This window comes from Cotesia glomerata, linkage group LG5 (genome assembly GCF_020080835.1).
Source record: "Cotesia glomerata isolate CgM1 linkage group LG5, MPM_Cglom_v2.3, whole genome shotgun sequence".
Lineage (NCBI taxonomy): Eukaryota > Metazoa > Arthropoda > Insecta > Hymenoptera > Braconidae > Cotesia > Cotesia glomerata.
Window position 1 is genome coordinate 9,037,154 of NC_058162.1, and position 24,214 is coordinate 9,061,367.

The window sequence follows — 24,214 nt, forward strand, 5'->3', positions numbered from 1 at the left end:
TTTTGTTTTTACAGTAGTTATAAATAGTTTGTTGGCTTTATAAATTTGTTCCGTAACATTTTCCATTATATTTTCGATAAGTGATCACGTAATAACAATATTGTCATCAAAATTTATTTCAAAAGTAATCAAATTATGTATATTTTAATTAAAACTTCGTGATTCTTGGTCGTTTCATGGTGGCTATAGGTTTCAAGTAATAATACAAATAATAATTAAATAAAAATGTCCAAAAATTATTCATAATTATTGTTCAAAATTTTTAGAAAACTATATTGAAAAAAAAAAAATAATAATAATATTTTAAAATTACAGGAATGCGATGTAGTAATTTTATTTCCAAATGGCGCTAATGATGAAATCCTAATGTGGTTGTTAGGAAGATTACGTGCTGGAACACCTGGACTAGTAGTCCATGTTCGTCATCACACATCATCAGATAGTTACGGATTTTATTTAACAGCACCCTTTCCTGTGTACGTATGCTCCTATTTATTTTCTACTTATACTTAATTTAAGGTAGTTGTCATGGTTCAATATTGTCAAAAAATTAGAGATTTACGCGCCTCAAACGTATATGAGCTTGTAGTTAAGTAATCCATAATTTTTACGCAAGACTGTACCCGTGGAGACGCAACCCATGCAATTGTTTTTGTCCGACTCCGTAGATATATACTTTTTCATAAGTTGTTGAACTTTAATCCGTTATTTATAAATAATTAGACGGTCAAAATATTTTTTTTTTTTTTTTTTTAACTCACAACAAATACATTGAAAGACTGTCAGTTTTTTAAAAGTTTCTGACAGTTAGTTTTTTTTTTTTTTTTTATAAATAAGAAACTGGTACAGAACTGCAGAGAGCGTATGCAACCTATGTTAAATATCCAATTTTTAATTGAATTCATCTCGGGTTATAGGTAATCAATCGACTTCAAATTTTTAGGGTAATTGTATCATCATGTCCTTAATAAGTATGCAAAAATTTAGAAATTTTCTGACAGTATGCCTTAACCACGACAACTACCTTAATTAAAAACAGTACAGTGCAGTATTAAATTAAACATCTTTCTCTACTTATTCTCACTCCATTTACTTCTTCCATTAAAACTTTCAACTATATTAAAAAAATCACTCTCGAATTATGAAACTTGAATGTTCAACTTCCGTTAGTTTTATTACCCAGAATATTTATAATTGAAATTATATAATATCTTTATTGAATTCCTACTTAAACTCTTTCCCTGACTTCAAGTACTATTTATTCGATTGAAAACTTTTCAAATTAAAAAGAAAAATTTATATATAGTTCTCTCCCGGGTTGGGTTATTTACTACGACAGTTACGGGTTTGTATTGCAAGGTTGTTAAGAAAATAAATAACATTTTATAACTTAATAATATTGTAAATCACTTTAATCACCTCAATTCTAAATGATTAATTTATTTTAAAACCATTTTCACTTTTAATTAAGAAAATATTAATTAAAAAATTAATTTTTTACAAAAAAAGATTATTAAAAGCTGCTGAAGAAGTTCATTTGCCGAAAGCTCTAAGACAAGAGTACGGCGGAGGTCTAAAAGAATTCGTACACACCGAAATAAATTGTTTCGAAGGTAGCGATGATCAATCGCTATTTTTTACCACGCAAGAGAGACAATCTTTAGTGTTACATCTTCTCCACACGTTACGAGCGACCCATCAAGATATATCAAGTCTTCCGGGCGTTAAATTAGTCGAAGGTCAAGCTATTATCCCGAAATGTATTTCTTCAAGTATTATTTCTCAGGTAAATTTAAATTATTTCTTCACTTTTTTTGTTATATCCTTGTAATAAACTGAAAAATTTTTTTGTTAGGACAACTTAAGATGAGTTGTGGGAACAAATTATTATGTTAGCATAGAGATAAAAACTATATGTTATGATAACAAAGCATAGGTTGTAATAACTAATTTAATTTATATGTTACATCAACAAAAGAGTTTTGTTATTGTAGCAGAACCCTTTAGTTAGTTCAACAAAACAGTTGAGCTGAATTAACAAATCGGTTTGTTGAGCCAACTCATTCATAAAGATAACAAATATTTTTTTTGTTAAAAATAAAAATATTTTGTTGCAGTAACAATAACTGATTAGTTGATCTAACAATTTTTTTTGTTGAACTAGCTAAATAATTTTGTTAAAATAACTAACAGTAACTTTAACTATCAGTAAATAAATTCTGTTATTTTAAAAAAATCACCTAAGTAATGGTAAGGTAATAATTTAGTTGTAACAACAAACAGATATTGTTATTTCAACAAAATGATTGTAGTTAAGAACACAGATTGACTCAGCAGTATTATAAACTAGTTTTTTATTGCAGCTTTTGTCACTTTATTAAAATAACTAATCAATTTATTACCATAAATGAACTAATTTGTTACTAATACATATGGGGCATTCCACGCCAAATCGACCACTTTTGACCCTGACCCCTTTTGATTTGGCTGAAAATTTACCATCTTTTTCTACCCTATCAAAAACGTCTCTCATAATTTTTTCAAATTTTTTTACCCAACCAAAAAAAAGTTATGAATTTTTCAAAAAAACCGCTTTTTTATTTTTAAATTGCCATAACTTTTTCAAAAATTGACTTATCGGGACGTTTTTTTTTTCAAAATTTTTTTTATTAAATTTTCTTTTTGGGAAAAAATATAAAAAAATTTTTCAAACCTATCTTCATCGTTATTTTTTAGATTTTCTGAAAAAACTCCGAATTTCTCGATGATAACCATTTTTAATTTCTTTTTTCTTTCTTTCATATAAAACTTTGACATTTTCTACAAATATCCTGAAATTTTCAGAAAGGTGTTTTTTCGATTTCTATTTTTTTTTTCAATTGAAAAAAAAAATTTTTTTTTTATCTTATTTTTCATAACACCGGTCCAAAAATTTCTGGGAATCCTCAAAAAATAAGAAAAAAGTATAGCAGCAAAAGTTGAACATGTTAATCATCGAGAAAATTAATTTTTTTAAAAACAAAGAAAATTGAAAAACAAAAAAAAATATAGAACTAAAAGTTAACCAGGTAAGCTTCTCAGAATTGCTTTTTAAATTTTTAATCCTTGCGAAGGTCCAAATTTATTTTTAAATTGCTCTAAACTTCTTCGAGAAATGATAGTTTGCGCGATCTATGAATCTTCTTCATAAAGAAAAACTGATCAAGTGCCATCTTCAGAAATGATATTAAGTTAAAGAACATTTTCTTGCTTAGCTAAGCTAAATGTCTTTATTAGTTTAAGAATTATTGCATTTGAGACACTATAATCATGTATTAAACCATTTGATGAAAGCGTTTTAACCATAAAACTTAGATTATCGGAGGATTGTTTATTTAAATGCTCACCATTTATTAAGCAATAAATAAAAAAACAATTAATTTTCTCGATGATTAACATGTTCAACTTTTGCTGCTATACTTTTTTCTTGTTTTTTGAGGATTCCCGGAAATTTTTGGACCGGTGTTATGAAAAATAAGATTAAAAAAAAAATTTTCTTTTTCAATTGAAAAAAAAAAAAATAGAAATCGAAAAAACACCTTTCTGAAAATTTCAGGATATTTGTAGAAAATGTCAAAGTTTTATATGAAAGAAAGAAAAAAGAAAGTAAAAATGATTATCATCGAGAAATTCGGAGTTTTTTCAGAAAATCTAAAAAATAACGATGAAGATAGGTTTGAACAATTTTTTTATATTTTTTCCCACAAAAAACATTTAATAAAAAAAATTTTGAAAAAAATAACGTCCCGATAAGTCAATTTTTGAAAAAGTTATGGCAATTTAAAAATAAAAAAGCGGTTTTTTTGAAAAATTCATAACTTTTTTGTGGTTGGGTAAAAAATTTGAAAAAATTATGAGAGACGTTTTTGATAAGGTAGAAAAGGATAGTAAACTTTCAGCCAAATCAAAAGGGGTTAGGGTCAAAAGTGGTCGATTTGGCGTGGAATGCCCCATATATTTCTTTAACCTCGTCTTTTGTTATCTTAACAAAATCTTTTTGATGAGTAAAATATCAACTAAAATCTTTCTTATAAAACACAGCAAAAATTTTTTTTATCTAAAATTTTTCATAGTCTTGATATTAGTTTAATTTTTTGTAAATAAATTTATATTTATTTAAAAAAAATGATTAATTTTTTGTTACTTTTAAAAAGTTTCAAATTTTTTTTTTTTTTTTTTTGTGATAATCTTTCGACAGAAACTTTGTATAGACTGCTTTTCCAAAAAAATAAAAAATGTGTTGATTTTATACAAAATTTATTACTATGTAGACTTTTTATAATCAATATAATAAAAAAATAAAATTAAACAGGTCTTTCCATTACACGAGCTTCCAGCTCTAGAAAAATTACAAAAGAGCTGGGTAAGAGCCTTTTTAAGTCCACAGCCGCTAGATGAAATTTGTAATTATTTTGGCGTTAAAATAACCATGTACTTTGCCTGGTTGGGTCACTACACTACTGCACTTGTGGTTCCTGCTGCAGTGGGTGTCATATACTGGGTAAATTTAATTATCTATACTTTCTATAGTGCTAATCGATTTTAATAAGTCTCTAGCATTTTTTTAATAGATTTTTATTGCATTGGAATTTTTTATCGCATTAAAAATATTTGTTTGCTTGAAGGCTCGGCTATCGGTAAACGATTAAATGTTTCAAATGTTATAATTTACTTTAGTATTTTTTTTATAAAAAATTTTAGCAAATAAATTTATTATCATTTTTTAGAGCACTTTTTTCTATTTAAAAAAAAATATATATTTATTGGCAAAGGTCGGCATCATTGGCAGGAATCAAGCGGTAGAGGACGTAGCTTATGTTCTTTTCTCGATTTTCAACGTAATTTGGGCGACTGCGTATTTAGAAACCTGGAAGCGCAAAGGAGCAGAGCTCGCGTACAAATGGGGTACATTAGATCAACGAGATGATTTACTTGTAGAACCGAGGCCATTGTTCGTCGTAAGTACTGTCTTTTTTTCGTTTTCACACAATACTGCGAACATTTGATCTTAAAATGGACAATTGGATGGCACATAAAATCACAATTATAGTCACAACTGGAAAACTAAAATTAAAGCCAGAACTAAAACGAAAATTTTAGTTTTATAAATTTTTATAAAAACTTAATTTTTTTTAAGGGAACCTTACAAGTGTCACCTGTAACTGGAAGACTAGAACCTACATACCCTAATTGGAAAAGAAACGCTATTCGATACTGTATCACCGTTCCTGTTATCGCGGTTTCATTATTCTTCGTTTTCATTGTCATGATATTGAGTTTCCAAATCCAGGTAATTTATTACTACATATCTTTGATATTTTGCTGAATAATTACAACGCGGAAAAAATTTAATTGACAGCATTTTTAACCAAAAAAATTATTTTTAAAAATTTCAACATCACAAAAAAATTTTTTTAGCCAACGTGGCAAATAGAACAGTTTAAAGTATAATTTCTTTAAGCTGGATACCTAGAGTATAAACTTGAAAAGATTGCATGTTAAAACTTAAATTTATATAAACTTTGTAAAAAGTACAATTTAAAACTTGCACTAAAAACTGTAACAATCAATACTTTAGATATTTTATAAAAATAGTTCAATAAATTTTACTGTGAAAGTTATTTAAGATACGTTCATTAGTATTGTACTGAAAAAAAATAAACTTGATTCAAGAGAAAAATTCTTGGACCAAAAAAATCATTTTGAAGAATTTCATCGTCTTAAATTAAGTAAAAAATTTTTGAATTGAGAAATTTTTCTTTGTTTAAGAAAATTTTATTAAATTCAAGAATTTTTGAAACTGTTTAAAATAATTTTCTTGGTTCAAATTTTTTTTTTTTAATCAAGTTAACTTTTTTAAGGGTTCAGCTTCATAAATTTCTTCTAAACAAATACAAATTTCCAAAAAAATGTTGTGATATTTGATGGAATATTTATAAATCCACTTTGTAACAGAAGTTTTTTTTTTAATTACCATTTGTTACCGAAAAATAGTTTCTAAGCTTCCATTTAATGTACAAGTACAAAAAAGATAATTTTTTTATGGCTCAAAATTTTGTTCTTTTGAATTAAGTTAATTTTCTTGATCAGTGTATAGAAAGTCATAATAATATTTTTTATCATCAGGATTGGTGGGATGCAAAACTAGAAGCTGCTGGATACGGTTTTTGGCTGAGCTACGTACCAAAGGTACTTTTGGCAGTAGTTATAGCGCTGATGGACGAAGCGTACTTCAAAATAGCCGTCTTGCTGAACGATTTGGGTACGTATAATATTTTTTATAGCTATATTTATTCACTGTTGAATAAATAAGCGAAAGACTGGAAGAGTTGAAATTTATGTACACCGACTAGATAACATCAACATTAACATTGATTTTTATATTTATATTTATTCTTATAATTTTAAGAGACAATAGAACAAGATTTTTAATTCAAGCCTTTCAGTCTCGGTCATTTCCTTCTTTCTTATTCACGCTGCAATATAGAAATAGACTAGATCGATAGTGATTTTTGATTTAAAACACCCGAGTACTTTTAATATCTTTTTTTTTTTTTTGTTTATATTCATTAACAATCGATAGATATATACGTAGATAGTGTCTTATTTTATTTTATATGTGTTGGATGCAGAAAACTATCGACTTGACACCGAGTACGAGAATCATCTGATCTACAAAGTGGCACTGGTAAATTATTTTTTCTTTAGTAGTTATTTTGCAAAATATATTTTTCTATCACAAAAATATTGCAGAGTTCTGATAAAGAATTTATTGCTTCCAATTTTTTTTGGCTCTAAAAATTTTTTTTCTAAAAGTCGAAAGGGTACACGGAAAAAAAAAGTGGCTTTAAAATCTCATCAGCTGATACAAAAGTTGTATCACCTGTGAAGTCAACAGAGGTGATGTTAAATTTGCGCCACCCGGTGATATAATTTTTGTATCTAATGTATTTTAAATGGGACTAACTTGACTAACTACGGTAATATTTGTACCCTCAAACCTTGAAATAAATTTTTCAAGACAATATTCTTTTAGCATTGAACATACAAAGCCATCGGCTATGTTATTTTCACGTTTTTTTTTATAACAAATTTTTAATTAATAAAAAAATACATACGACACAAAACATCAACAACAAATATAACCTATACAATATTCAGGCGCATGCGTGTAGCGCACTCATAATTTACTTCACTGTGATGTGGAATCTACATCACGGTGATACAATATTTGTATCACCTCAAACCAAAACTAACGCCACTAGTACAATCGGATTTTTACATCATTAGTGATGCAATTTTTAAATCATATTTTTTTTCCGTGTATATCGAAAAAAAATTTTTTTTTTATAACCCGGTTTTTTCTTCTTTGTATTCTCAAGTTTTTTTTTAATTTTTTTTACACGCCCATTTGGGATTAGTAACGCGATATACTTAAAATTGTATTACGAAAAAATATTAATAGAAAAATGTCTATAAGTATGCTTGAATTATACTGCCAGAAGCTCACAAAAAGCATGTCTATGGTTCTTAAAAAAAAAAAAAAAAAAAATCAAAAAATGTCTGAATTATAAAAATATAAATTTTAGTTTCAGTTCGTTAATTCATTTCTTTCGTTGTTTTACATCGCGTTTTATCTCCAAGATCAAGAGAGATTAAAAGAGGTAACTTATTATATTGCGTTATTTATCATATTTTTACAGTTATCGACGGTCTAATTAGCAATTGGTCTAACTCCTTATTTTTTATAGGGTGATTTTTTAACATTTTGATACAGTAATAGTCCAATTATAAATTATTTGAATGATCCAAACCAAAATATTATACCTTTATTAGATATTAATGATATTAAATGGTTTTTTAAAGTGATATTAAACTTTGGAATCAATTGTTTTTTCATAGAAAAGGAAGATTCTCTAAAATGGAGTTAGACAATTTGCTAATTAGAACGTCATTATAATTATTAAAAAAATTTTTTTTTTCCAATTATTTTAGCAATTGGCAGCACTCTTGATAGCACGACAAGTGATAAGTAACTTGAAGGAATCAGCAGTACCTTATCTAATAGAGCAATTACGATTAGCGAGACTGAGTTTCGAGATGTTCGGAGCTTTGAGTCCCAGCGAAGCGCGATCTCCACCTGAGGATGCGGCTAAAGACACTGAGGATGCACCAGATACTGAGAAAGTCAAAGACAAAGACAAGGAAGACAAAGATAAAAAAGAAGACAAGGCTAAACAGCAAACGCGGAGCATCAGCCAGGCTGAATTGGAGAGTTCACTGTACCGAGTAGGACACTCATCTAATTCTCTACTTAGTGACTTTACTCTTAAGGTTTGGTTCTAGACCTTACCTAGATCGCCTAATTTTACTTGTATTGTCCATCGAGCACCTCATTAACCATATTGCACGAAAACTTATCAGTCAATTGGCCAAATTATGTTTTTATTTATATTATTATAATTATAAATTGGTAAATTGATTAATTATTAATTATTGAACATTATTATGATTTCATTTTGTCCTTTGTTGTTTGTGTTACTTATATTTTAAATTATTTATTATTATCAAAATTATAGAATAATTTTTTTATAAATTCTTCATATCGGTCTTCATCATCGACACGCAGTATCAGGCGATCAAAAAGGTATAGTTTGCTTCACCGTCTTATTTATTATTATCATTGTTTTAATTTTGAATTAATCATTGATTGATTATTGATTACTGATTTGTTTATCCTGTCATTTTTGCATAAACACGAGTGGAGCGTGAGCTCACTTTTAGTCGATAAATTAAATTTTTTGAGTAAATGAATAGTAAATAATTAATTAATTAATTTCAGTATGACGGGGCGTTTTCCGAACACTTGGAGATGCTTTCGCAATTGGGTTATGTTTGTTTATTCTCATCGGCGTTCCCTTTGGCGGCGATGGCCGCGTTGTTGGGAAATTTATTGGAATTACGTGGCGACGCTTTTAAACTTTGTTTCGTGTTGCAACGCCCGTTTGGTCGACGCGTGTCCAGTATCGGCACTTGGCAAGTAAGTTATTATTTTTATTTTGTTATTAAATTATTTTAATAATTTAATAATACAAAATTTTTATAATTTTGTATTTTATAATTGAAAAAATGTTAAGTATAAAGGAATGATTGAAATTTATTTTTAATTGTTGTAATTAATTTTTAGGAAGTTTAAGTTTTGAACAGTGCGAAAAATACAAAAATTTTATCAAAGATAATTTTTTAGATTTAATTGTAAAATTAATTAAAATGTCTTTAAAATTATACGAAGTTATTTCAAAAAATACGTTGATTATTCAAAACATAAAAAGTAATTAGAAAGAAAATAATTTTGAAACTAAAGAACAAGTATTTTGCATATTAATATTTTCATGAGTAGAATAATTCAAATATGTGCAGTTAACTGGGAAATTAGTTTTAAAAAAGAATTTTAGTTTTAAATTGTTCATAAAGTTTTTTGAAATTATAATTTGTTACATTGAATGAATATGAAAATGATTAAATTTAAGTTTCATGAAAAATTATGCAAGTTGTTTAGTTTCACGGCCATTTTTTTTTTTTTATAAAAAATTATAACTTAATGTTTGAAACGTTTTTCTTCTAATAAATCAAAAATTTTAATAAAATAAATAAATAATAATACTGATTAAATTAATATAGAACGCGATGGAAGCAATGGGTTTAGTAGCAATTTTGGTGAATTGTGCTCTAATTGGTCTGAGTGGTCAGGTGCAGCGAATGTTTCCCGAGATGTCAGCTACGCAAACAATTCTCCTGATTGTCGCCCTCGAGCACATTATGTTAGCAATTAGATTTATAATAACATGCGCAATACCGGACATTCCAAGCTGGGTGGCCACGGAAATGGCTAAGGTTGAGTTTCTGCGTCGTGAAGCTGTCCGAAGGTTGTCCTCAACACCCTCACCAGATCAGCAAATGCAAACGGTTATAGGTAAATAGATTATAAACACGCATTTGAATTTGACTTTTCAAAATTTATATTAATTTTCTTTTCTTAATAAAATAAAACTTTTTGGACTTAAACTGTAAAAGTAGAGCGTGTTTATATAAAAATATTAGTATGATGTGGCGCTTGGCGCCGATTAACTGGCTTCGAACTCAGGGAGGTTCGTGGTGAGTCCAGCAGACGGTGAGAACGACGCCGAAGCGACCCTCATGAGCCAAGCCGGGTCCATGAGCCATTCAGAGAAAAACGGCCCCAGTCACGAGGGAACTCCTTCCGGGGATACGGGAACTTCTTCGGCGATTCACACCCCGAGCAGTCCGCCCACGCCAGGAGTTTCTGCAATGCCAAAAATTGCGGCGACACCTCCAGCTCTGGAGACACCCGGAAGTGTTGGGAGTGCCAGCGATTCTGGAAGCATTTTTTCAGCGAGTTACAACGCCAACACCACGCGCGAGTCTCATAATACTCCTAGATGTTCTATTCCAGGTGGCGAACGTGGTAAGTTTATTGTTTTATTATTTTGACTAAGGGTAACAGATACAATAAAATTTATCAGTACGTTTTTGTTGAAAATTTAATTTCCTATAAAAAAGTATTTCTGTGATTTTTTTATATCTTTCATACTTCATCCACAATTTAGATTTTAAGATAGTTGTCATGGTACAATATTGTCAAAAAATTGGAGATTATACGCGCCACGAAAGTATATGAGCTTGTAGTTAAGTAATCCATAATTTTTATACGCAAGACTGTACCCATAGAGACACAACCCATACAATTGTTTCTGTCCGACTCCGTAGACATATACTTTTTCATAAATTTTTGAATTTTAATCTGTTATTTATAAATAATTAGACGGTAAAATTTTTAACTTCCCGTTAGGAAAATTGAAAATTTTCAAAAATCGGGAAGTTATTGGTTTTTACCCCGTTTTGCGAAAATCGAGTTTTCATCAGGACTTGACGTTTTAAGGTCACAGGAAGCTTCACTGATTCTTCCCGCGATGGTGTCTGTGCGGCTGTATGTATGTATGTATGTATGTGTGTGTGTGTGTGTGTGTGTGTGTGTGTGTGTGTGTAAACTTCTCATAACTTTTAAACGGCTCGGCCGATCGGATCGAAATAGGTGGCGATGCAAAGAGTATCATTGTCATTAAATTTCGTAAAAATTTGAATTGATTCGGGTCGCTAGATTTTGAGAAATCTCAAAAATAAAATTTCCAAAAAATCGTTTTTTTAGAATAATTTTTAAACGGCTTTATCGATAAACTCCAAAAACTAATCCGCTCTTAAGTTTGAAAAATCACGTCGATTGCCACCAGCCCCGTCAAAATCGGTTGATTCGTTCAAGAGTTATTGAAAACGAAAAATTTCGAAAAAAGTGTTTTTTTTACATAACTTCGACATTTCTCTTTGCATCGTTTTTGATGAAATAGAATAATTATTAGAGCCAAAAAAACCACGTCGATCGCTACCAAGAACGTGAAAATCGGTTTACTGGTTCGTGAGTTATCGTTGTCGAAAAAATTCGGAAAAAGTGAATTTTTCAAATTTCTCTAAAATTTTCGGTTCGATCAGTTTGTGTTTAAAAGTATAGTATAGAATTGAAAAAACTGCGTGGAATACTGCCAACCGTACAGTGGCAACAGACGGTACTTCTACCCTACATTAAAAGACTCAGTTTTTTTAAAGTTTCTGACAGCTCGTTTTTTTTTTTTTTTTTTATAAATAAGAAACTAGTACAGAACTGCAGAGAGCGTATGTAATCAATGTTAAATATCCAATTTTTAATTGAATTCATCTCGGGTTATAGGCGGTCAATCGACTTAAAATTTTTAGGGTAATTGTATCATCATGTCTTTAACCCTAGACTGGTCAACAAACGCGACCTAATGACTTTGGTCAAGTGATGAGGGATTTGCCGCAATGCTTTTAGAGCGTACAGTGTTGCCAGTTCATACACGTTTAACAGGCAGAGACTAGAGGTGTTTTTGGCAACACCGCGGACAAAAAACTACTTATGACTCTGGTCAAGCGATGAGGAAAGCCCCGCGAATTTTTTTAAGAAATTTTTTTTCAGCAATTTAACGTTTTCGAAGATGTTTAAAAAAATTATTAATATATTCTAAAATGTTCAAGGAACAAAGTCAAATTTTTTTGAATAATTTTAGTAAATATTGAAGATGTAATAAAAAAAATATAATTGAGCGCGGCGTCACGCTCATACGGTGATTAGTCTAGGGTTAATAAGTATACAAAAATTTAGAATTTTCTGACGGTATGCCTTAACTACGACAATTACCTTAAGTCTTTAGAAATAATCTGTGAAATCAAAAGAATAAGAAAACTTTAAATATCAATGTTTTATTTTTGAATTTTGAATCAAAATTCTGGCGGAAGGATCTAAAAGACAATAAAACTGAACTTTTTGTTTACAGAGAATTTAATTTCCTACAAAAAAATATTCTTATGATTTTTTGCGTATCTTCAATATTCTATTCGAAATTTGGAATTCTAAGTCTTATAGAAAAATTTCATAGCATATGCAAAAGTTTTCCTGAGTAACGTTTTGAATGTTTTATCAGGACGTCGTTCTCGGGACTGGTTAACATGCGATCGGGGGTCATCTTCACCCGGGACAGATCAATACAGTCATCACCTAACAATTGGTCCCCATGGTGGAATCGACTGGGTAAGAAAACTCGGACTTGACGGGACTGGGGTTCGTAAATCCAGTGATTCTGAGATCAGCGGAATTCCGGAAAGTAATGTCGAGGATTTAACCCTCCATCGATCCACGGATTGTATCGTTTCCAAGGAATTAGCCTCGTCATCAGATAGTGATCTCCTGAGGTATCACTTTTTTCTTTTTATACAACTTTAAGAGTTGTACGCACAAAAAGACCGAAATTTTTATCTAATTACTTTTCTCATCATCAATTTGTCACAAAAATTAGTTATATATTTTATTCAAATGGCTAATTTTTTTAAAACTTAAGTATTATTTTTTTCTAATTATTAATTCTTCTGAAAAATTGATATGATAAAAAAAAATTTTTTTTTGCTTAATATTGTTTCGAAAAAACAGTTTAATAAAAAAACGCTTTGAGACGACTTTACAAATATTTGTATAACTTTAAATATACTCGTTCTATTGAGATTAAACTTTCTGTGTATAAACTTCAATATAAGTACATTACAAAAATAAAATAAAAAAAAAAATTGATTCTTTGTAAATTCCAAGTGCATACAAGCCTTTAAATTTCTATCAAAACAAAAGAAATTTTCATGTTTTAAACATTTTTCCAGATCAGCGCCGCCGTGGATGCAAACCCATCGCAATCAGAAATTCCGGTTTTCTCCAGAGAAAGAAAAAGCCCGTGAACGTGATCGACATCACTCGGGGTCACAAATGCAATCGACACATCATTTACAGCTACGTGAGACGGATTCCAGTGATCGTAGGTCTTCAGGTCACGAATCTAGCAGCGGGATTTCTAGTAGCGGGGGCGGAAATGAACGAGCTCACGGCGGAATCGGGGGCTTAGGGCTGTCTGATTCAAGCCGTACGATTGCCAGCCAAGACGAGGATAAAGCCGCGTCGAAAGAAGAACGTGAGGCTAAGAAGACACGTGTCAAACAAAGTTTGATGAAACGCGCACGTTCAGTTGCTATTTTTTCCTTAAAACTGAAAGAGCGACGCGCTAAAGAGGCTGAGGTTAAAGCCAAAGAGGCCGAAAGGGAAGCTAGGTGGCACCAACCCCAGTCTTGCGTCGGGGGCGAGTTGTCTTGTATACCTATTGAGAAACTCATATCCGTTGATGACATTGCCGCGATGGAGGGTCGTAGATTAAATCACTAGTTTCATTTTTTTATTTTCTGTTATTTATTTTTATCGGGCTTTTAAAAGTATTAGTCTAGATTGAATATATCAATATATATTTTTTTAATTTTTTCTTGCGAAAAAAATTCTTTGATTGTAGTTTAGATGTGGGGATCCGGCGTTTTTTATTTGAAAAATCTTAAAATTAACTTATTTAAATTTTATTTTTGTTTGAAGCAAATTTATGAGTATGAATTGGAAAATAAAAAATAAGTTTTATAATTACATTTTTTTGATTTGAAAGACAAAAAAATTAAGATTTATTTTTTATTTTTGTTGAAATTTTTAAGATATCAATTTTTAGAGTATCATAAATCATAATATTTTTTTTTCTCAAAGAGTATGAACAATTGGACAAAAAAAAAATTTCATGGTATAATTTGAACATTTTTTAAATGAAAATATTTTTTTTTTAATTTGTAAATTTTAAAGTTAGTTCAATCATTTAGAAGTAATGCAATAATTTTCAATATTTATTAAATTTTTTTCACATTCTGTATCAAAAATAGGACAATTTAAAAAATTAATAAAAAAAGATTGTTGATAACCTAATTTTTTATTTTTTATGGGCAAAAAACAGCGGAACTCATCTAAACACTCGTCATTTTGTTATATTATTGCAAGGAATTTTTGAAAATTTAAGGATTGAGATTGTTTTACCAAATTTTAACGATTTTTTTTATAAAAATTTTTCTAATTTATAAAAAATTGAAACATGAAAATTTTATAAAATTGTCAACGAATTAAAAAATGATGAATTCTACTATAAAACAAGAAATTTCTTATCGTCTGTCTATCAAGACCGGTATGAGTTAAATTAAATTAAATTAATTTGCTGAGTAGATGACAAAATAAAAACTAAGTAAAAATAGTGTATAGAAAACTGATTGGACGGAACGACGCACAATGAATCGAGACATCGAGTACGGTTACTTAATAAATAAAAAAAGATGCCTTCGCAATTCGAACACATAACGTAAGAATCATCCCTCAACTCATCTCTCCTGTCCTCAACTCAAAAATCATTGTAAATCGTCAATTTAAGTCATTGGTTGTAATAAAGGAAAAAAAAAAAAAACGCTCGGTATGCGGGAATGTATCTAATGATGATGAAAACTAGTCATAGATGCTAGACAATAGTTTCGGCCACTGTAGATTACATAAAAAAATAACGTCCATATGAAATTTTTGTAAAGTATTGAAATTACAATAACAATAGAAGCTTCGTGATAAATGAGCAATGATAAAGAAATAATTAATTGGTTAAAAATAAATAATAAATTAAATAAATGAGTGATGAAGTTAATTCATCGTGATTAATTGTTGTTAAATATAATTGTTGACGCTGACGTATAAGTTGTTACATGCTGTTAAATAGATTAAATTATTAATAATAATGATAATAAATGTTGATAACGCACTTTATTTTTTTAAGTTTTCTTTAACTTTAATAAATAAATAATTACTGTGTAAATAATTTATCGGGATTTTTTTTCGATTATTGTTTTGTAAAAGTGTTATTAGCGTGTGTACCGTATATATACTTTAGCCGCTTTGGTATTACTTGGTAATGTAATGAGTAATGATGGTTAATTACTTCCGATAAGAAATGTTAATTATTTAATTTTTTTTTTTCGTAATTTATAATGTAGTTAATGCACACATTAATGTTAATGATGCGTGTTTGTTTAGATGTTTTGTATAAAAAAGATATGAGCTATTGTAATAGATTAAAAATCTCTGTGAATATTTGTTGGGCTTTAATTCATTCTTTGTTTTATGAGTTGAAAAAAAAAATATTTACTATTTTAGTTTTAACTATTAATTTATAAATTATGAAAAAAAACACCAACTAAAGATATGGTTGATGAATTATTTAATAAGTATGATAATTTTATTCAGTTAAAATTTGAATTAATTTATTTTTTTACCGTCATGCGGGCTCGAACCGGCATCTTATGGATGAACTTACGCTCAAGAGAAATTTACACAAGAGAAATTTTTAAATTAAAAATTAAAAAATTTTTAAAAGTATTTATTTTTTAAAACAATATGATAAATTTATCACAAATTTCAGATAAGAAAATTCAATTTTGTAAAAAAAAATTGCATATCCGTAAAGTTTTATCTGAAGATAAAAACTCAGCCATAGGTGATAAAATAATAAATATTTATCATCAACCACTGCTGAGTAGAACATATTTACTTTTTTATTATTTTGATTGAGCAATATTTAATTTCTGACAAGCTGAATATCGTTGGAGTTAAAGAGGGGAAAATGACAGACCATGAATGTGTTGACTATGTCAAGCATTGTGCATTATGTTAGTAGAGACTTGTCACAAGTAAAGTGAAGTCATAAAACTTTAAGCCGGTTGATCCTACTTAACTTGATTTATTGGACACATCCGAGACCTAAATTACCAAATGAACTTTTTATCTGACAGTTTATCAGAAAACAATTCAGTTTGGTTGTCAGATCTCGAGTCTGTCAAAGTTTTTCGTTAAAACATGGATTTGTCAAAAGTTATCAGCAGTAAATTTGGTGAAAAAAATTTAAAAAATATCCTGAGCAAAGCGACTGGTCATGAAACTTCAAAAATTTCTGATACGGGGTGCGAATTTGAGGCTAATTCTGCAAAAGGTGACAATTATCTCTCAGTAGTGCATCGCGTACGGATCCACGGTCTCATTGATGGTAAACAAATAGAGACTAGAGTAATTATTAAAACATTGCCACGAAATATCGCGACTCGAAAGACTTTCCGAAGTGCGGAGTTTTTTGAAAATGAAATAAACTTTTACAACAAGGTAGTTATTTGTATTCTTATTCTTATTTATATTTTTGTTTTTTAATGAATTTAATTTATTTCCTGCTGGATTTTTAGGTTATTCCTTTGATGGAGAAATTCTTGGAGACTAAAGGTAAAAAAAATTTTCTACCTGCTCCAAAGTGCTGGGACTCTTACTTTGATGGAGAAAATGATTTTATCGTTCTGGAAGATATCAGAACTCGTGGGTACGGACATATTGCAAGACAAGATCCTTGGAAACTTGAAAATATCAAAGTTATACTGAAAACTTTAGCGCAATTCCACGCTATATCATTCGCGTTTAAGGATCAGTGTCCTGAGGTGTTTTCTCAGATACCAAAAATTCTTAAAGAAAGTTTTTACGGTTCTGAAAAACACTGGGCGTGGTATAGAGAGTATTATGTATGATTATTTATTTTTTTATACTTTAATAACAAATATTAAAACAGTAAATTATTGCTAATTTTTCGAAAAAAAAAGTAATCAAATCTTAATATTAATGAAAAAAAAATTTTTTTCATATCTTTTATATGGGAAAATTTTTGTTATTTTCAAATCGCAAAAATTTATGTAAATAATTTAAAAAACATGCATCTAATTATTTTTAACAATTTTCAATTAATTTTAAAGAACTTCAATCATTTTTATTTATCTAAAATTATTAAAATTGTCTGATGTTATTATTTTCAGTATTACATAATATCAAAGTTAAAATATTTGCAGTATTCTTGAAAGATCTAAAATTTTTTATACAAAAACTGATTAGAACTATGTGAATATTGATTTTCATTTAGATTATAATTTTAAAGCTATATGAGATTGAATTTTCAGTAATAGCAATAAATTATTACGCTAATCTGCTTATGTTCATCGATAATTAAGTACACGCATGGAATGGTATAGGTAATTAGGTGCAGTGAGCAACAACGCAATAAAGTTGTGATTGACGCTTATTACGTATAATTATCTATCATCTCACGTGTATAAATTATAACTTTAAATTAATTCATATTTAAATGAATCAGATGATTTAAAGAGTATCAAATTTTTTTAACAAATTTTGGTAAATAATATTTTTTACAATTATATAATATATACGAATCTCGCACTATTTTGGTAATTATCTCTTTTAAACTTATCATGGATCACCAAAAAAAAAAATATTTTTATTAAAAAAATTTTTTTGACACAAAAACATAAATTTTTGACAAATATCTGTAATATTGTTTCTTGTTATTACTCAATTCAAATAGAGCTATTTGTGCGTTTACTTATCATGATAAAGACAATCGAGGCATTAAAACTATTTTGTCAAGAAATTACTAAATTCAGATAATTAATTCCAACAAATTCTTGAGCCAAGAAGTCTTTAGCTGGGAATTAATTTTTCTTTCCCTCAGTCTACTTTTCTCCATCCTTTTTTTACCATTTTAATACAATAAAGTTAAAAATATTATTTTTTTATCAAAAAAAAAAAAAAAAAAATTTCACGAAACAGTTAATTTTTTTTCCATGTATTTTTATAAGAAAATTGAAACAATTCTTTGATTAATTCACAACAAATTTATACTTATTTTAAAATATCAATTTAATAATCAAATTTATTATAAGACAAAATTTTTATTGCACGGCCGGATTTCAAGTTATAAATACATTAGTTAATTTTATAAAAAAATAAGTCAAAATTTGACTAACAAAGTTTCGATCATACCACAAAAAGTCGATATTTCAGGGCTCTTCTAAACCATCAAATAATCCAATCTCATGATACCTTGATCATAATAATTAAATTAAAATTATTCAAATTAGAATGAGACATTAAACGTCGCCAAGGACGCGGTTTCAAAAGAATACCCAGGATCACCAGAAGAGAAAAAGTTTCTATCAATTCCCGCTCGTTTCTTTTTCGAAAAATCAATGGAGATTTGTAGACATCCCGAAGCTCCAACGTCTGTGGTAACTCAGGGTGACTCTTGGGCAGCCAATTTCATGCTTTATTTATCCGAAAAAAGTTCGTCTAGCGACCAAGAACCAGCGGCCATCTTATTGGACTTCCAACTAGTCAGATGCTCCAGCCCAGTCACAGACATCGCCTACTTTTTGTACACAAGTACCGATAAAGAAACTCGTGATAACCACTTCCAAGATCTTCTCAACTATTATCACTGCAATCTTATTGAAACGGTTGTTTTTCTTGGCTCTAAACCAAACTTGTATCCGCTGGATACATTTTTACAAGAGGTATTTCTGACTAAATTGCTATCAATAATTACTAGGTTCTGATAATTGATTAATTAATGATACTGAATTCTACTGACATTAGAGAATTTTAAAAATTGCCATACCAATTCAATTATGATAAAAAAAAAATATTTTCAAAGATTCGCATTTATATTTTTTTTTTATTCCTGCAAGTAAAATTTCTTTATTAAATTTTCTTCATAATATAATTGTTATAAAAATTATGAAAATTCTCAAATGTCTGCTAATCTTCATATTATAATTTCATAATTAATTATCATGAAAATTAAAGTAGCAGGTATTTAATAATTTTTTAAAGAAATAAATTACTGCAAAAAAAAATTAAGAAGAAAATTGTAGAAATTGAAAAGACATGTAGAAATTAAAAAAAATAAAAATTCAATTTTTTTTTTTAATAATTTTTTAGAACAAATTTGTTTGTTAAATAAAATTTAAAATTTGTCAAGTGACTGCTAACTTTAATGTCATTTAATTATCTTCTAGGTGAAGGAAAAATTCGTTCTAGGATTTGGATTTTCAATAGAAGCTCTACCGGTTATGACACTCGACGAATCAGAAGCATTTGATATCGAAGATATTCAGGGAACTGAAGCCGTTAATATTTCTAAAGTATGGAAAGTTAAACCGATATCGTGTAAGAAAAATCGCAAACGAGTTGCTGATGCGATGGTTCACGCTATTCATCAAGGATTTATTTAGTTGGAATTAAATAATCTATATATATATATATATATATATATATATATATATATATAAGAGATTTCCACGTATATAGTCACTCATCACGATATCTCTGGAACTATAAGACCTAGAGACTTGAAATTTGGTAGGAATATTCCTTTCGCCGAGTAGAGGTCAGCTAAGAACGGATTTTACGAAATTCCACCCACAAGGGGGGTTGCGGGGGCGTTAACAATAAAAAATTCGCGTTTTTAAACTATAGCTCTTATCTACTCCAAATTTAGTAGGAATCTTCTGTAAGAGATGTAGAAATAATCTATAAACAAATATTACGATATCTCTCTTCACATAGGGTTGCGGGGGTGGGTATCAACAATGAAAATTTTTAATTTTCAAGCTATAGCTCCTACAGACTCTAAATTAGGTAGGAATTTTCTGTAAGAGATGTAGAAATAATATACGAACGAATTTTAAGATAGCTTACCTCGCAGGAGTTTGCGGGGGTGGGTGTTAACAATTAAAATTTTAAATTTCCAAGCTATAGCTCCTATAAACTCCAAATTTATTAGAAATCTTCTATATGTGATATAAAAATGATCTAAGAACGCATTTTACAACGTATCAACTCCAATAATGATCGCGGGAGTGGGTGTTTAGAGATCATCTTAAAATTTGTTGGAATTAAGAAGGGTTTACATTTTTTTCTCTCTCTCGCCCTCTATTGGAAAAACGAAAGTATCTTTGTCATACTTGTACAACAAATGGAATCTTAAAACGCATTTTATGCATAAATAAATGAAAATTTTCCAAAAAAGCGCTTCGCTCTTCGATAGATAATTTAATTATCTATCGAAGAGCGAAGCGTTTTTTTCGAAATTTTATCACATACATGAGAAAAACACGTTTGAAAATCAACTATAAACCGCTCTTAAATAATTATCTAATAAAATAATAAAATGATCTAATAATCTTTTTGAAGTGAAACTTCTTTAAAATCGTTGATTTCAAACTCGATGAAACGAAAAAATAAGACCATCGAGACACAAACACATAAATGTATAGGATTCAGCCGGCGAGAGAATGAGATAGAACACATTAGACGTTCTCGGTCTCCTCTTTGCGCGACTCTTCGTAGCATCCCCACTATCGTCTACTAAACATTGTCCATATGTATGCTCCTGTGTAGTGGGATAGTCAGTATATCTATATCTATATCTTGTTCCAGGTCCGAGTGTTCTACGTGTTATGTTAGTATGTGTTTAATACATGTGTTTGCGCCTGCGTATGAGTAAGCTTTAATAAAAAGCCAGCGTGTTGATTGTTCATGCATTTTTATTTGTGTGAATATTTTAATTTTTTTAATTTTACAATTATGCCAAAAACTACCAGATCAAAAACAGTAATTGACGCTGTTTTCCAAAGATGATTATTATTTATAAGTGGGATCAATCCAAGCTAAGCCATGTTAATTTTTTTTTCTTATCAAATTGAACAATTTTTTTTTTTCAAATTGTTCATTTTTTTATGTACTTTTTAAAAAAATATATATCTAAAACATCAAAAAAAGATCAAATAGAAATTTTATCCAAAAAAATGAAAGCCGAAATTTTTTCCTTTCGAAGGCAAAAAAGCTATCGAAATCATTTTTTTTTTCTTTCACGACATTTATATCTTAAATGCGCGCCGTAAAAATAAGCAGAATAAAAAAAATTAAAAATTAAGCTCTTGGGAGATCTTAACAGATCATGTACCAAAAACTAAAAGTGACTATATTCTCTCTAAAGAATATCTATAAAAAAAACAATGCAAGTTAAACTAATCTAAGCTCAGTCCAGCGAAGAACTTAGTAAACTTGAACAAGCCCATTAAAATATTAAATAATTTTTAGGCTCGGTGAAAAATAATAAACCTTACACTTATCCTAATACTCCTGACACTCTATATCTATCTCAATCTCTCGTAGCCTACCCTTGATTGAAAATACTAATTGAAAAGTATTGAAAATGATGAGATTTGAATTGTTCTCAATAATCCTAATACTTTTTTTTATGTATTTTAAATATACAGTTTACATGAAGAGATTGTTTATTTTTTCAATACTTTTCAATGAGTATATTTAATCAGGGACTTTTCGAAAGTTTCACTTCTACCGTGTGTGACTTGCACACACACACATTTTTTTTTTTCTTTTTTGCCACGGTATTTACTGATAAGATTATAGTTTATGTTATGTATAAATACCAGATAATGTTTATTGTATCATCTAGTTGCTTCATTATTCATCTGTAAGAAGTTATTTCTAACAGAGTGTCCACAAAATATTAGTAAAATTTTTAAATAATAATTTTTAAATATTTGATAAATTTAGCTGATTTTCAATTTTGAATTTAGCCGCGAGTGTTGGAAGCGCTACGCTAGCGTTTGGTGCAGATAAATTAGTGACGTGTATTGGGAGTATAAATATTAATTGTAAAGAGTAAATAGATATAAATTTTGTACTAAAAGTTTAAATTGTAGAATTGTGTGAATTAAAAGATACTTGTATTTTTTTTATTGATAAATTTATCATAATGGCGAAAAATAAAGATATTTTAACTGGACTAAGTAAATTATTGACAGAAAAAACACTGGAAAATATTGTAAAACAGGCAACTGGAGGAAATAACATCGAAATAGTTGATTGGAAAAGTGAGGAAGCTTCTAAGAAAGGTGACAGCTACTTATCTACTGTTACAAGGTTGACGATAGCAGCTATTGTTGATAACAAGAAGAATAATTTGAAAGTTGTCATCAAGTCACTGCCAGATAATTTGGGCCGCAGGAAAACTTTTCGTAGCGCTGAATTTTTTCGAAATGAAATAACGTTTTACACTAAGGTTTTGAGATTTTATATTTTTTAGTATGATACTGAAATTGAAACATTTTATCAATTTTTGATTTTTTTTTAATTAGAAAATTATAAACAAAATTTAGAAAAATAAATTCTATGTGTAAAAAATTAAAAAAAAAAAGCTAAAAATGTTATTTTTGAAAAATAATATTGAAAAATTACTTTATTTTTGGAGTAAAATCTAAAAATAACTAATTGTTTGCTAACTTCAGTGTTATTTATTAGAAAATTTTTAGTAATAAAATTTTGATGTTATGGGAAATTATTGTTCGAATTTTCATATTAAAAGATTAATTTTTTAAAAAATAATTGTGCTGTAGAAAATTTTAAAAATTTACTTCAAGTTAATGAATGATTTTTAAATAAAAAAATTTATCATAAAAAAGACTATAAGATTACTAAAATTAATTTTTTTATAGGTAATGCCGTTATTTAGATCATTTCTAACATCAAAAAACCAGAATAATTTGTTGCTAGTACCCGACTGTTACGCTCATATTTTGGATGGCGAAAACGACTTCATTGTCCTAGAAGACGTGACAGTCCGAGGATTCGGTCCAGCTTCAAGACAAAGTACTTTAAGTATCGAAGAATTCGAGCTTATCCTGAAAGCTATGGCGAGATTCCACGGAGTTTCTTTTGCTTGCAAAGCCAATGATTTCAAAAAATTTTCAGACGTCTCGAATCAGTTGATAGAAACTTATTTCAGTGACAACCATTGGGATTGGTACAAGACTTTCCACGTAAGATTTTCAATTAAATTACCAATTAAAAATTTTATAAAGATTTTCATGGATAAAATTTTTCAGGGAGTTGCGATTAAAATTGCAAAGGACGCGATGGAAAAAGAATATCCCGAAACAGAAGAGCAGAAAAAATTTAAAAGCATCCAGGGCAATGATTTGTGGCGCAAAAGTGTCCAAGTTTGTTCTCAAACTATGACACCAACATCAGTAATAAACCAAGGAGACGCTTGGGCTCCAAATTTCCTGATGCGCAGCACTGAGTCTGGAGAAAAAGAAGCTTTGCTTCTAGATTTCCAGCTAGCGAGATGCGCTAGTCCAGTTGCTGATCTTTCATTCTTCATTTATTCTTGCTCGGACACAGGATTGCGCGAAACTCATTTCGATAAGCTGTTTGAGTTTTATTACAAGCATCTCGCGGAGACTATCAAGGTTCTCGGGGGTAATCCGGATAATATTTATAGCCGAGAAACATTTTTTGATGAAGTACAGAAAAAATTTGGACATGGATTGAACTTTTGCTTGGAATCAGTCCCTCTGAGTATGTTAGAAGAAGATGAACTGTTTGAATTAGACGAAATTCAAGGAAACACGGTGGATCTCGCGGATGTTTGGAAACTAAAGCCGATTGAAAATAAAAAAAAAAGAAAGCGGCTTGCTGACATTATCATGCACGCGATACAACATGGTTTTATATAAAAATAAAACGTTTGTTTTAGAGATTGAATGAAAAGTTGTATTAATTTATAATTTACAGTATTTAGTTTCTGAATTAATATATAAATGATTTGTACACAAGCTTAAATATTATATATATTTATAGTGACAACGAAGTATTTTAAAAATAGAATATGCGTGACCACAATGTGGTATTGTAATAAGTAATAATTTATCTATAAAGATTTATCGAGTTTAC

General features: G+C 29.0%; 2 protein-coding genes across 6 annotated transcripts; both read left to right on the plus strand.

The window, feature by feature from the left end:
• Positions 1–315: 315 nt before the first annotated feature.
• On the plus strand, positions 316–14,106 carry LOC123265093 (anoctamin-8; the record flags this gene model as incomplete). Of its 5 annotated transcripts, none has more annotated exon segments than XM_044728705.1 (15): positions 316–476; positions 1,510–1,786; positions 4,352–4,540; positions 4,812–4,997; positions 5,177–5,329; positions 6,166–6,301; positions 6,672–6,727; positions 7,629–7,703; positions 8,035–8,373; positions 8,669–8,686; positions 8,882–9,079; positions 9,721–10,012; positions 10,184–10,525; positions 12,612–12,879; positions 13,336–14,106. In XM_044728705.1, coding segments are annotated over 15 exon segments (3,243 nt in total), but the record flags the coding sequence as incomplete, so codon positions are not given.
• Positions 14,107–16,018: 1,912 nt separating this feature from the next.
• Positions 16,019–24,096, plus strand: LOC123265387. The gene is made up of 8 exons (XM_044729107.1): positions 16,019–16,720; positions 16,798–17,124; positions 18,532–18,963; positions 19,468–19,682; positions 22,057–22,084; positions 22,176–22,541; positions 22,975–23,298; positions 23,365–24,096. Exons 1-8 carry the CDS (start codon positions 16,421–16,423, stop codon positions 23,995–23,997), a joined length of 2,625 nt encoding a protein of 874 aa, XP_044585042.1. The 5' UTR covers positions 16,019–16,420; the 3' UTR covers positions 23,998–24,096.
• Positions 24,097–24,214: the final 118 nt, after the last annotated feature.